The sequence below is a fragment of the Bos taurus genome, chromosome 7 (genome assembly GCF_002263795.3).
Source record: "Bos taurus isolate L1 Dominette 01449 registration number 42190680 breed Hereford chromosome 7, ARS-UCD2.0, whole genome shotgun sequence".
NCBI lineage: Eukaryota > Metazoa > Chordata > Mammalia > Artiodactyla > Bovidae > Bos > Bos taurus.
The window spans coordinates 2,531,671-2,546,341 of record NC_037334.1 but is presented as its reverse complement, the minus strand read 5'-3'; the positions used below and the strand labels follow the sequence as shown (position 1 = coordinate 2,546,341).

Here is a 14,671-nt window from a genome sequence, read left to right as displayed (position 1 = left end):
ACCCTGCGCCGGGCGCCCAGCCATTCCAGTCGCCATTTCTTGTCTTGTGTCCCTGCGCTCCATCTCTATCAACGCATTCCTGTTCCTGGCTCTCCAGTAGCGCTTTTAGTGCGTCCGGGTCCCCGGTTCTCCCAGCCACCAGTGCGCCCCTGTTCGCATCCCTGTCTGCGCCCTCTGGGGCCCCGCCGCTGCCGCCCTGGCGCTTCCCGCGGGCCCCGGCGAGGCCGCCTGCGCCCTGTGCCAGAGCGCGCCCCGCGACCCGGTGCGCGCCGACTGCGGCCATCGCTTTTGCCGGGCGTGCGTGGTGCGATTCTGGGCGGAGGAAGACGGGCCCTTCCCGTGTCCCGAGTGCGCCGACGACTGCTGGCAGCGCGCCGTGGAGCCCAGCCGCCCGCCGCTCAGCCGCCGCCTGCTGGCGCTCGAGGAAGCAGCTGCGGCGCCCACGCGCGACGGCCCGGCCTCTGAAGCGGCGCTGCAGCTGCTGTGCCGCGCCGACGGGGGCCCGCTGTGCGCAGCTTGCCGCATGGCCGCGGGGCCCGAGCCACCCGAGTGGGAGCCCCGCTGGAGGAAGGCGCTGCGCGGCAAGGTGCCGTTTCCCGGAGGGTGCCCTGTCCCTTTTCTCATCACCAGACTGCGCCCTGTTCCCCCTCCGTATTCTCTGGATGGCGCTCTGGCCCCCAATCTCCATCTTCCAGACGGTGTCCTAGCTGCCCTCCCCATACCCCAGTTAGTGCCCTGTCCCCTTTCCTTCCTCTGGGGCCTAGTACCCGTTCTCCCATCCCAGGACGGGACCTTGTTTCCCCCGTTCCCTAACCCCAGAGGTTGCGCTCTCCGCACTCCCCTGTCTGGAAGGTATCCTGTCCCCCTTTCCCACGCCTGGACGGGGCACTTTCTCCTCTTCTCCCTCCACCTCCCTGCCCCGCCATACCCGCGAGACTTTCCCAGGGTTGAATTGTCCTGCCCCGCCCCCCTTGGCAAAGAGTCCTGCCGAAGCCCGCCCCCCCCACGCCCAGCCCCCTTTGTGTCACTGCCCTGCCCCCTGGAATGACGTCATACTATGGTAGCCCCACCCCCACGGGCATCCCTCAGTGGGTGTGGTAGTCGCTCAGTCGTGTCCACTCTTTGCGACCCCAGGAACTGTTGCCTGCCAGGCTCCTTTGTCCATGGGATTTCCCAGGCAAGAGTACTGGAGTCGGGGTGTGGCCTGAGGGTATTGGCCCCTCTCTGGTCCTGTGCACCCCTCCCATTCGGTCTTCTCACCTGCTCTGAGCCCTCTTGAGTCCCTTCATCCACTCTGTTCTGGAACCTTCTCCACTGTGCTCTCAACTGTTTACATGTGGCACTTGGCTCTGGGTCAGAACCTGCCATTGGAATCTGGTCACAGCTGAGGTCTGGTAATCCCAGGGACCCGCTGGTGTGTATGTTTGTGGGGGGGGGGGGCGGGGGAGCGCAACGTTATTTCTGAGAGAATAAAGACAGCCAGGCCCCTGGAGTGGAAAGAGTCAGTGTGATCCCTGCCCACCTGAGGGGAGAGAGTAGCCTGTTTGAGGGTTCGTGCGCCAGGGACTGGGTCCTGCAGTCTTCTTAAGCAGTAGGATGTTGCATCCAGGAGCTTCCTTGGAGTTACAGCTTGTGGCCAGGGGACTGGAGTTGGACTTCCTGGTGAAGGACCCCCACCCACCCAGTCAGTGCACGGAAATGGGCAGGCCCTGTGTGTGCCCATGGTCACCCTAAAGGGGCCACCCTCCGTCCCTCTGCTGGAGACAGTAACACTAGAGTCCTCAGTGAATAGTCTTGTGTAGTTACCCTGTTGGATTCTTAGCACAAATGTTTCTCTCAGACAATAGCATAGTGGGTCACTAAGACCCCCTCTGCAGCCTGCAGAGTTTTGAGGTGTCTGATGGGCTAAGATCATGAACTGGGGCTTCGGGACTGCCTGATGGGATTCTAGTGGTGTGATGTCCCTCTGGACGGGTTAGGTGGGCCCCAGACTTTCAGAAGTGGCCACACACCCCTTAACCAGCGTTTTTCTCCAGGAGAACAAGGGGTCTGTGGAGATCATGAAGAAAGATCTGAATGATGCTCGGGATCTGCATGGCCAGGCTGAGTCTGCTGCTGCTGTGTGGAAGGCAAGTGGGGTGGGGTTTGAGTCCACATGAGCAAGGAAACATGGATGTGTATCCTGACCCTGTCTGGCAGGGCCTTGGACCACAGCTGAGCGCTGTACAGTCTGACGGTCAGGGAACTCTCCTCCCTTGAGGCGGTCAGTGGTGGATGGGTGGGGTCTCAGGGTAGCCTGAGGACACAGGTATTCCTGCTGCCCACCCATCCTGTAGGGACATGTAATGGACCGGAGGAAGAAGGCTCTGACTGACTACAAGAAGCTTCGGGCCTTCTTTGCCGAGGAGGAGGGGCGATTTCTACAGGAAGCGGAGAAAGAAGAAGGGTCCCTGGAGGACGAGGACGAGGACCCAGCAGAGAGGTTCAGGTCTCTGCTGCAGGCTGTGTCGGAGCTGGAGAGGAGGCACCGCAACCTGGGTCTCAGTATGCTGCTCCAGGTAGGCACTCAGCCCTGCTGGTCAAGGGAGGGCAGCAGGATGCAGAGTCAAGAATTAGTAAGAGGGTAGCTTATCCAGAGAGAACCCTTCAGACCAGCACTGCCTGGCTTCCATTTGGGGCTGAATTTCAGGAATGAGTAATCCAGGAGACTGGCTTCCCCTCACATTTGCAGAGAGGGGGTGCTTGCATTGCAGTATTGAAATACTGGGCCCCTACCCTGTCCTTGGGCTCGACAGGTAGGAGCTGGCCACGAGGTCAGAAGAGGCAGGGATCTTGGGGACGGTGATGGTTGCCATGCCCTCATCCTGAATGTCCTCCTTACTCTCTGCCCTGAAGCCTTGCCTAAACCTGGGGATTCTGGGCTCTTTGCAACCCTTGAGTCTGATCCTGGAACTGGCAACGTCTGCCCTTCCCTCCTGTGAGCTGAGAGGTGCCGTTTTACCTCTGGCAGTAGTGGTTACTCAGCTCCAAGTGGGTGCTGATTGTGGGTGAAGAGACACGAGGGTCTGGTGGGGCCGGATTCTGCAGTCATCTGGCTTGCAGGATAGAAATTCGCTCACTCATTCCCTCTCTCCCTGTGCAGTGAAGTGCTGCCTGCCCAGGCAGCGGGCAGAGGAAGCTGTTAACCATCCCAGGCCTGAAACAGCTCCTCCATCTGCCTCCTTCTGGACCCCTTGTCGTCCTTCAAGACACCCCCAGCCCTGTGTGTCTTCTCCTAGGTGAATATGTGGACTGCGAACTCTAGGTGCCCACCTGGGCTTGCTGACGACAGTACTCTGCAGAAGAGTGTTTGTGTTCCCTTTTCCTCTGGGTGTTCATGTTTTCAGGCTGTAAACCTTTCACTGTAGAGATCTGTATTGGGGGTAAGTTAACCCAAGTGTATCCTGACTCCATAAAGTTCTTTTTGTTGCCCCAAGTTTCATCAGATTTTCTGAGGTCTCCGTGAGCCGTGGTTGTCATCTTCAGGAGGCTTGGGCTGTGCAGACCTGCTCCATGATGGGGCTGCTCCACCAGTCATGCACGCGCAGGCCCACACCCAGCAGTTAAGGTGAAATTTGAGGCGACTGTCAAGGGAAAGGAATGCTCAGTGTGCCTGGGTGGGGATGGTGGGCCGGTCAGACTTGGCACCTCTGCTTGAGGTCCTTGAACATCGTATGTTGCACAGACCTACACCTACTATGGCTCCGGGTCTGTGCACAGAAACACGAGAGCCTTGGGGTGTTCAGGGACAGTGCAGCCCCTTGCTGGCACGTCTTTCAGGCTATATCTTTTCTCTGCCTCTTAGTATATCTCCTCAACCTGTTCTCATTTCTCTTCTCCATCTTCCATCCCTTGGATGCCAGTGGTTTCCCAGGAGACTGTCTTAGCATCACCCTCTATCTGCCCTGTCTGCCCCTCACTGACCCAGGAATTTTTCCTGGGGCAGCAGGAGCAACGTCAGGGACAGGCCACCCCCAGACCTCACCTTGGTGTGTCATTTTCCCTGTACCTCTGACTTCCCTTCATATTTCCTCTGCTGGATGAATTTAGCAAAACTCCTTATTCAGTGTCATTGTGTAGATTCCTCCAAGTGACAGAGCATGAAGTGCTTGTAGCATGAAGTGACAAGATCAAGGGGTGTGAGAATTGACACAGACAGGCATTTAGGGTGGTGGTTGAGGCTATGAGTTGTTCACGCAAGTGCAGGTTTGTGATGAGTAGCCCATTTCTGGATGAACCTCTCAGATCTGGGAGTCACTCCAGCTCCTGGTTCTGCTGAGTGAAATTGGGGTGCTGCCCCAGTTTCCCATGACTGGAGATCCAGTTGCCCGTTTTTCTCCTCTGCAGGGATCTGCTGGAAGGCCTGCCTGTTTTTCTTGAAGTTGACTACTTCAAGACTGATGTGCTATACATGGCTGGTGTGCAGTCCAGAAAAGTGGTAGCCCCTGGGTTCCCAGTGCTGGGGAGAGATAGGAGGTCCCGATACCAGCATGGATCCAGTTTCTTTGTAACCGTGTGTAGATAAAATTCTCAGCCTGTTGGCCACCTCTCCTTTTCTCTCACATAATGTCTACATAAGAATGACAAACAGAGGGTGGGAAAAGCTGCCTGGTTTTGAATAGGAAACACGTTCATCTTCTTGGCAAGCTATAGGACCTTGGCCAAATAACCCTGCAGCATAGATGGCCGTTGATTCTGGTGAGATTTGACTCCTTTCTTAGCAGTTCCTCTGAATGTCTAAAGCTCTGCGTTGGTTGCTGGACTATACAGCCAACCCCTGCCATTTCCTCACTGAAGTCAGCCCTCACCCTCTGCTCCGTGCTCACTGGTCACAGTGGCCTCTGCTGTGGGTCCTGTGTTCTCTGTGGAATAATGTTCCTTTTCCAGACATCTCCATGGCTGGTCCCCTCATCTTCAAGTCCTTGCTGAAATGGTGTTTCTAGAAACCTCTGGCAGTGGAGGATCTTTGCATGCTCCTTCTCTTGAGGACATAGTTGAGTAGGGTCCCAGTGAATGTATGGCTTTTCCTCAACCCAGGTTCATTTGACTGGTTCAGGACCATGTCAGGCTCTGCATGTCTGAGGTCAGTGCAGAGGCATGAGTGAAGGGAAACCCAGGCTAGATGGACAAGAAGAGTTGTGTCTGCCAAATGGTAGGGAGCACATTTCAGAGAAATTCGTTTATTCATTCAATACCTAGATCCCTTTCCTTTTAATTCTTAAAGCTTAATAGGAAAGTCTTGGATAGTTAGGACCTGTGGCCTGTTTTTAGTGTCAGGATCCTTTGTCCAGGGGGAGCAGAGGGAAGTGCTGAGGGTAGTTATTTCACACTCCTAGTTGAATTATTTCATCAGATTGATGACGACAAAATAGGAGAGGATACTTGTACTCTGATACAGAGAGACTTGCATGTGGAAAGGCCAGTGGGGTACTGCCCCAGCTGTTAGGATGACCTCAAGCTTGAGTCGGGAATTCCCCAAGAGGTGCTGCTGCTCTTTGGGAGGGCAGCCTGAGAGGGTTAAACTGAATGACTAAACCAAAGAGAATCAGGCCAGCCAAGAACTTGGAACTAGTGCCTCTTCAGGCTGGGTAATTTGCTAGAAAAGCTCCTAGAGCTCACTGAAGGCCCTCATGCTCATGGTGAAGGTTTATACTGGAAGAGGAGACAGGTTAACATCAAGCCAAGGGGAAAGACACATCAGGGAAAGTGCCAGTTGCATTGTCTTGTGGAGTCAGGACAGTGTCACTTCCAGCATCTGTGTGTGACTAGCCGGATGAAGCATGGCTTGTGGGAGGTGGGTAGGCTACCTGACTCGGTGTCCGTAGCCTTCATCGGGTCCATTGCACCTGCATGCTGACACTCAGCCTGGCTGGTGTATCCACAGGACCTAAAACTCCTGCTATACATCAAAAGGTCAGACCACCAATGTGGCCCAGACCCACAGGTATATCTGTCAGGGCTCAGAAGTAACTTCCAGGTTGACTACACTGCTTCCATGTGACTTGGCAATTCTAGCCTTGGGTTGGCGTGCCAAAGAGATGCCAGCATGGTTCTATGAGGGAACATGCACAGGATGGATACTGAATCATTTGCAGCATCAGGAGGTTGGAGGTGACCCAGGTCTGTGTTACTGAGGTACCAGAAAGGTGGACGTGGGGGTGCCAGCATGCGGGGCAGCGCAGAACGGGTTCTGCCACGTGGCACAGGGGTGTCCCAGCCTGATTTCCATGTCCAAGAGAACTCAAGGGAAGCTAGGCTGCTGACAGTCTTTTGATGCAGATGCAGCTTTTTTCCAGGGTATGACCTGTTAGAGAGGGTGGGGCAGGCGTCATGGCTACTTCAGTCCTGCACAGGGGCAGAGCTCTGTGCAGAACTATGGACTGATGCCCATTCTTGCCATTGTTGGTAGGATGTCCCGCTCACTCTGTCCCTACCAGGCGGGGAGTGGGTCAAGGAACACAGGAACTGCCCACAGTGGTTTGATGAGAATGCTGCCATTGCTTTTCTGCCACCTGGGGACCATCTGGTGCCGGAAATGGTTTTCTCAGGTGAGCTGGCTGGTCTTATCAATATGCCTCCTCCATTCAACCAAGTGTCCCATGGCCAGAGTCAATACGGACAGGAGGAGTAGATGTTTGCAGCGTCCAGACCAACATGGTTTTTACCAAAAATGCAAGGAGCTCCTGCAAGTTCCTGAAGAGCCAAAAGTGCCTGGAGATAAAACAGCAGAGATGTGGACAAGCAAGTGCGTAAGAGGAGCCAGAGAGCTCAGCAACCCAGGAGGAGATGCTCAAACTCCTTAGTTTTTGTAGCAGAGAAATCACATGCCCACAAGCGTAATGACACGCTATTGGGTTGATGGAGATGGGAAAGCTCCCATGTTTTGTTACCTGTACTGCTGCTGAGTTCTTCAGCACTGCTGCCAGCTGTCGTCAGGTTTGGGGCATAGTGACCCTGGACCCAGCGACCCACTCCCAGGTATTCTTTAGTCTTCTCCAGGCCCACAGCGGGATGCACACTTAGGTATCCTCTGCATCATTGTCTTGGGGTAGGCAGGACGAGCGCCAGTGCCCCTCAGTGGGGGAGGTGGAAAATCAAATGGGGTTTGGAGGCTATAAAGTATGCTGAAGCCCTTGAGATAGAGAAATACAGAGCTGCTGGACACACATAGTGGAGCTTATGGCATGTGGCTGTGGCATCATGCTGCAAACAAAGTGAAGAAGAAAACAGCATTTAACGTGTGCACAGAGAACACTTGCAAGAATACTTCAAGCTGGTAAATGGAATCCGTTAGGGTAGTTTCCTATGGAATGGGGAATAGCAACGAACAAAAGGTAAAGAACCAAGGTGACACACAGGAATGGGATGGAAAATGAGAAGGGAAGAGTCTTTGGTCATCCTGAGGCCACTCAACTCCGGACTTCATGTTAGGAAAGGAAGTCGGGTTCCAGAGTATTTCAAGTCATTTTTGGGTTTCTTTGGTGGCAAGCTAGTTCTTTAACTAGCTTCCTATCAAATCTGGGTGTCTAGGTGTGTGAAAGGAGCCTTAGACGTTTTGGAGCATAAAGGTGGTATGCATGCTAGAAAAAGTTGGGGGCCCTTGCAATAAGTGAACAAAGAATACTTTCAGGTGCAAGCACTCCGGTTTGATCTTACAGACTCAGTGGGTGTGTCTGGCCGTCTGCCTCACTCAGATTGCAGGCGACCTTCCCCCATATTCTCATTTTGACTCTTTGGGGAGGCTGTGCCCTCTCACCTTGGAGTGTCTTCATTTCTTTTTACCTGTTTCTCTGTTGAGCCCCAGCGATGGCAGCTTCAAAGCCCTGTGCCCTGGGTGTCTGTGCTTCATTCACCCTCAGGGGTGGGAGGAGTGGAGTTAACTGTTCTTACCTGGGGTTCAAAGATGGCCTTAGCCCTGTGCTGTGGATGTCTGAGCTTCATTCACCCTCAGGGGTGGGAGGAGTGGCGTCAACAGTTCTCACCTGGGGTTCAAAGATGGCCTCAGGGCACACCTAATGTTTTCTCTGGGAAGGCTGGTGCCTGGGAGGAGATGAAGGGCACAAGGTGGCTGACAGTTGAGGCACCCCTACTTTTTGCCAAGTCAGGTGGTACAAACTTGAGGTGTTGGATTTCCTAACAGAATCTTGACCAATTTGAAGATAAAGAGCCTTAAGTCTTTTTTTTTATAGATTTTGACATTTTAATTTCTTTTGAATACAAGTCACTTTTTGCAAGCTAAGAGGCAGATCAAGCTAAGGCAGTCCAGTCCTCAAGAGATCCAGGCCAATTCTTAAAACCTTCATCAGAACGACATTGTTGTAGGAAGGGGTGGGGGGGGTGGGGAGGGGGAGTGGCCTTCCAGGGCCCCAAGAGCTGGCTCTTGTTTAACACTTGGAAAAGAATTGCCTGAGGAGACATGTGCTGACAAAGCAGAAGACTTAACTGGAAGAAGGCACCCTGGCAGAGGGCAGCAGGGTAAGGGAACCCGGGAGATCTGCTCTGCCACATGGCTTGCAGTCTCGGGTTTTATGGTGATGGGGGTAGTTTCCGGGTTGTCTTTGGCCAATCATTCTGACTCGGAGTCCTTCCTGGTGGTGCACGCATCGCTCAGCCAAGATGGATGCTGGTGAGAGGGATTCTGGGAAGTGGATGGACACGCGGTGTCTCCTTTTGACCTTTCCCAAACTCTCCGGTCAATGGTGGCTTATTAGTTCCCTATTCCTTACCAACACCTCCTGTGGTAAAACAATTTGTGAATGGTTACTAGAAAGCCTGGCCAGGGTGGGTGGTTTCAGTCAGTGTGCTTCCCCTAAAAACATAATACAAGGTGTTAACAACAGGATTATAAACTCTAAATAATAACCATTCGCCTATATTTTTTCCTTCGGAAACAGCCAAAAGTCTAGTCGGTAAGGGCATGATATACAGAACATCTTGATCCACACAGGACAGAATGATCCAAATTATATGCTGGCCAACCTGTCAGTGAGCCAGGTCAGAGCTGGCCAAGGACTGGTGAACAGTATTTTGAAAATTTGCTCTGAGATTTAAAAAATTCCTAGTTGTTGTTAAAAAGAAAGCAAGTAGGAAATATTATAGGTGCACCACACTGATATTTGATTTTGCCAACGTCTTCCACTAGAACACAAAGTATGGGGATAAGACACTTCAAAATAAATTAGTAATAAGAAATCTGCCATAGTGTATTCTTCCCTTTGCCACAAGAACATATTGACCACGAGGACCATTTAAAAGAATGCTCAACTCTAAAAAGGGTGGTGGCAGAACACTTTCCACTACAGAATAACCTCCCACTTTCCCATACAATTAATACTGCTATGATGTACATTCATGTGGAAAAACTTGTCAGGAGCTTTTGCCAGGGCCAGGAAATGAAAAATAGATAATGCACTGATGACAGTTACTTGGGAGCTTAGTTAACATCTTTAGGATAGACCCGTAAAATCTGACCACTGTTTTGTTAAACATCTGCAAATTGCAGAACGCCTTAGCCCTTAGTCATAGTTTCTGCTCAATGTCTTAAAGCTGGGCTTAGTTCCATCTGTGACTCTTTTCTTCAGGGCTGGGGTGGGTGCTAGTCATCAAAGTCTGGAATGTCATTGTAGGAGTATCCCCAGTAGCCTTTGGATGCATAGTAAGCGATGCACAGGTGGTAAAATCTTGGCAAGAACACCAGGATGCCAAAGATCAGAACAGAAACGGCTGGTCTGCGCCGCTGCCACCTCCCCCCCGCCCTTTGTGATATGGCCTGCCAGCATGAGGGAGCCTATGATAAGGAGAAAGGCTCCAATCAAAAACAGCACTGTAGCAAGCACAATGGGCTTATATGGGATCTTGGGAGGGCTTTTCTTTAAATGTTTGCCACAAAGGATACCTTTAATAAATTGGATCTCGTTACATCAGGAAAGAAGGAAGATTCCCGCAATCTGCTGACTTTAGTAGTTAAGTTTCTCCCTGAAGGTCAGCGTAGCCATCAACTATATTAGAGAGTCTTGAGTATTTCACTCTGCTACTGGGAATTCCAGTACCCAGGTTGGTAGGAGACGGCATCGTAACAGGCTGACACAGCGGTGACCCGGCCTGCCGCGGGCCGACGGCTAGCTCACGGTTGGCAGCTGGAGCGCCCCAGGCCTCCAAGCCTTTTTGTTTTTAAAAATAACCTTTTGGACTCTTGAGGTTATTAAACCTTCATTCCTGAAGAAGTATGTGCTAGTGAGTCACTTCCACTTGATAAGTCTTTCAAATATTTATAAAACTATTTATTTTAGAAATGAAATGTGCGTTAAACATTGTCATCAATACAACGAATGATCGAGTAATCAATCAGTCAGAATTAAATTGTGGCAGGCGATGGTATCAAGTAAGGAAGAAAGGAGTCTACGGAAAAGGCAGCCAAGAGAAGTTGTTCAAGTTTTGTGAAAAAGAATAGGCAGGTCTGAGAAGTCAAAAGAACACCTAACAAATTGGTTATATACACAAAGCAGTGCGGAGAAGTCTCTTCCTCCGCACAAGGACTCTCTCCTGGTTGGTTTTGCCTCAGACTCCTTGTTAATTTTAAAGATTTTATCCTCACGGTTAGGTTGCTGAACACCAATCCTCTGTCTCCAGAAACCGAACAGGTCTGCAAGGGCTTCTTCCCCCGCACCTCCACCCAGGGCTACGCTGAGCTCGTGGCTGCCGGCGTTTCTGCGGAGTCCCGCCCCCTTCCTGGGGTCTGGCGCGACATTCTATGGCAAGACTAGTCGGTCTTGGGCTCGGAGTTTCTGAGGCTCCTGGAAGGCCCCTCTTAGGCCGCTCGGGCACGGTCATCTGTCCCCTTGGGGCCAACAGCATCGGAAGAAACCGGAGACCGAATAGGGATCTAAGGAGTGCAGCCGAGCAAAACGCCCACCCCACCTTCCAGCCCGCAGAAACAACTGGGTTGCCCTTTGGGCCCTGAGGAGGCAGATAGGTAAGGAAGGGAGTACACAAACTGACTCTCCGCGACTTATCCCCTAGGCCGTATGCAAATGAGGTGACTTTTAGGGCTCGTCTGATTGGCCAAGCCATAGAGCTTGTAGTGGAGGAGCCAGTGGGGTACGAGGTTGCAGAGCGCTTTTATCCTATTGGCGGTTGCAGCATGCAAGGGCATAGTCTCAGAGTGTGAAACCTATTGGCCACCGGCACTCCTAGAGAAGTCTGGTTGTCAAAGTAAGGAGGGGCGGCGCACGCCACCTGCTGTTGGCCTTCCGCAGAGGCGAGGAGCTCAACAAGCTGCTAAAGACACATGGTCATCGGGCAGCACAGTATCCCTTCCAGTATCCAGGCCGTGCTGCTGCAACGCCAACGGGCCCTCTGACACCAAAGGCTCTTCTCAAAGCCACTCACATGGCCAGGAGAGCTGTGAAATATCACTTCCTTTTTCCTCTGTCCTTAGGTTTCCTAGCCTCTCTGCAGCTGAAAGATTGGTGCACCAGCTGGCAATGCCCCTGGCCCTTAAGTAGGAAAATTGTGTATCATCATCGGCCTTAGCAAGCACTTTGGGCCTTGGCCATTGGAGCTCATTTTGTGCCTTCAGTTCAGTTCAGTTCAGTTCAGTCGCTCAGTCGTGTTCGACTCTTTGCGACCCCATGAATCGCAGCACACCAGGCCTCCCTGTCCATCACCAACTCCCGGAGTTCATTCAGACTCGACAAGAATGCTGCATGGGATTGGAGGCACGTATAGTTGGGACTCGGGATAAAGAACAGGTTTCCCTGGGGATGCAGCCCAAGATGGCTTAGGGCCCTCTGGTTTGCAGCAGGCCTGGTACCCCTGGGCTGAAGTCATCCCCAGGAAAGAAATTGGCTTAGTACCAGACTCAGTCTGTGCTCTACTCGCCTACTGCTTCACACAGATCTTTACTGCAGAAGTTTTTTTTTTTTTAATGATTCCATCTAGAACATAGAACTTTTCTGTTAGCTTGTGATGGGGTTCAGGATATGCTACAGCTGATCATAGCAGCTTGACATATTGAATATTTTAAGCTGAAGGGGTTTGAGAAAATGGCAGAAACAGGAAGGTTACTCTGATCTCCCCCTACTTCCCCCTTCTCCCATAGGCCCTACTTGAAACGTATCCTCCAAATACCCAGAAGAAAGGAAACTCCTTATGAAAGGTTGTTGTTGACACATGAAAAGACGCTGGGATTCTTGGCCTCCGGAGGAGAAGAATTCAATCAGGGGCCAGAGACGAGGCTTGATCGCTCCGAGCTTTGTGTAATAAAGTTTTATTAAAGTATAAAGGAGATAGAGAAAGCGTCTGACATAGGCAGAAAGAGTACCCTCTTGCTAGTGTTAGCCATGGAATTACATACTGTCTAATTAGTTATTACAGTGAATCAAAAGAATATCTGAAGGTTGTAAAGACCTCACTAGACCTACTCCCATAATTTACACCTTAAAATAACAGGATTAGCCAGGTTTTTTCCAGAGACTGTCCTCAAGCAGGATACATTATTGTTATATAAACCTAAGGAATGTAGAGGGACAAAAAAGTTTGTCCTTTTTTCCTCCTTAAGAATTCCAGACCCCGCTCTCCTTGGGGACCCCTGGACTTCTTATCAATCTGCCTAGGAATTGACTCTCTCACTTATCTCTGAGAACAAGGGGACTCTGACAAGAACCTGAACACACAGGCTTTGCTAAGTTTCCTGCTGTTGACTATACTTACCTCACCCTCCCTACCTGTCATATTTATTCACAACTCATGATCAAACAGCATAAAATATTCAAATCTAAGGAAAACCTTTCCATCCCCTTTCACTCACTTGCCTTCTTTCCTCCATTGCCATCTAAATTATACAACTAAAAACCCTAAGTAGGCAAAGCTACTGGTCCTTCAAAGTGGCTGTGGCCTGAAGAAAGTCTAAGACAAATGACTTAAGAGGTGAGACCAATCCAGTCTCCTGGAGTTCTGGCCTAGTACTGCCTGTGGAGTCTGTGTGCCCTGTATGGGAGGCAAAGCAAGGGGAGAGAAAAGTAAAGACAGAAAATGCGTGAACTAACAGGATGATCTTTTGTGCAGAAGGACCACAACTGTTTCTACTAGGATGCAGACACTACCGTCCAGGCAACCTTCCTCTGTACTGCTGACTTCCAGCCCCTGCTTACACAAGTGTCTGAGCTCTTCCCAAATCTTCTCCTCACTTGGGATAAGTGTTGGCTGATTCTGACAGAGCCTGAGAAGTTTGTACGTGCTTGTTTGCCAGTGCTGGGAATTAGCTAAGACATCTTGGAACACAGGGGAATTCACCAGCCCATGGAAAAGGGGGCTTTAAAAAAAACCAAAGAGTTCCTGGACATGAAGTTTCATGATCAGTTGGCTATCCCGTATTGTCTGCAAGCTGAGCTCTGGAGCACGGGATTGCTATACCATTTGTGTGTATATATTAGGTCTAATTCACATAACATAAAGTTAGCCATTTAAAAGGGAACAATTCAGTGGCATTTAGCACATTCACAATGTTATGCAACCACCACCTCTAATTCCAAAACATTTTCATCACCCCAGAAGGAGCAGTCACACTCCACTCCCCTCTCAAGACCAAGATACATGGGAAGGTTAGAACTCGATAACCCTTTATTTCCTGGAGATGTTCCGAGAAGCTCAAATCGCTCAAAAGGGAGAGCACTGGACAGAAAACCCAGAGCTTCACAGCATGACCCTGAGGGTCTCAGAAAACGATTACTGTTCTGTTCAGTTGTGTTCTCATTAACAGGGAGGGTAGCTTTCAGGCCTCAGCTTTCTGCCTTCTTCAACCTGAGCTGTCTGCACTATGTCAACTTTGCATGCCTGTCCAAACACCAGTCATTTCCCAGGGAATCCCTTAGGTCTGCGAATAAGCCTGGCTCTAGGAAACACTCGGCTGTTCTGAACTTTGGAAGTGTCCTGAGTGCAGGAACTTCTGTCCCTGTAGAATTTGCAGTGTACCCTCCTCTGGCATGGCATGTGGATGTGTGTTCACTGATGAAATAAAATGCCTATTTTATGAAAGACAAGAAAAATTTGGACGTAAAATTTGTTTTCTGCCCCTTTGGGCCTCCTCCATCTCACTCAGTGTGTATGATGCACCTGCATTAACTCTACCTCTCTAGGAGATAGCATTCCTTCTTAAGGGATCACAACAACCCACTTCTTGCTTTGTATCTGCAGATCTGGATTGTGTAAACTGTCTTTATATCATTTAACATATAAACTTTTATCTCAAAAACTGTGCTTTGACGGACTTTCTGAGAGACTGGCTCCCAGGTTATAATCCTTAGATTGGCTTGAATAAGGTTGATTATTTTTTCATTGACATCACCATCCTAGAAACTCTCTGAAGCCTGTCTTTTGGGCTTTTATGAAGGCTTCATTACATAGGCAGGATTGATTAAATCACTGACCATTGGTGATTGATTCTATCTTTAGCCCCTCTCCCCTGACTGAAAGTCAAGTGAAGTGAAAGTCCTTCAGTGTGTCCAGCACTTTGTGACCCCATGGACTATACAGTCCATGGAAATCTCCAGGCCAGAATACTGGAGTGGGTAGCCTTTCCCTTCTCCAGGGGATCTTTCCAACCCAGGGATTGATCCCAGGTCTCCCGCATTGC

General features: G+C 50.7%; 1 protein-coding gene across 1 annotated transcript; it reads left to right on the top strand.

The window, feature by feature from the left end:
• On the top strand, positions 1-3,486 carry RNF187 (ring finger protein 187). Its single transcript, NM_001164265.1, has 4 exons — positions 1-586; positions 2,037-2,129; positions 2,337-2,558; positions 3,143-3,486. The coding sequence occupies exons 1-4, from the start codon at positions 197-199 to the stop codon at positions 3,143-3,145; spliced, it is 708 nt and encodes a 235-aa protein (NP_001157737.1). The 5' UTR covers positions 1-196; the 3' UTR covers positions 3,146-3,486.
• Positions 3,487-14,671: the final 11,185 nt, after the last annotated feature.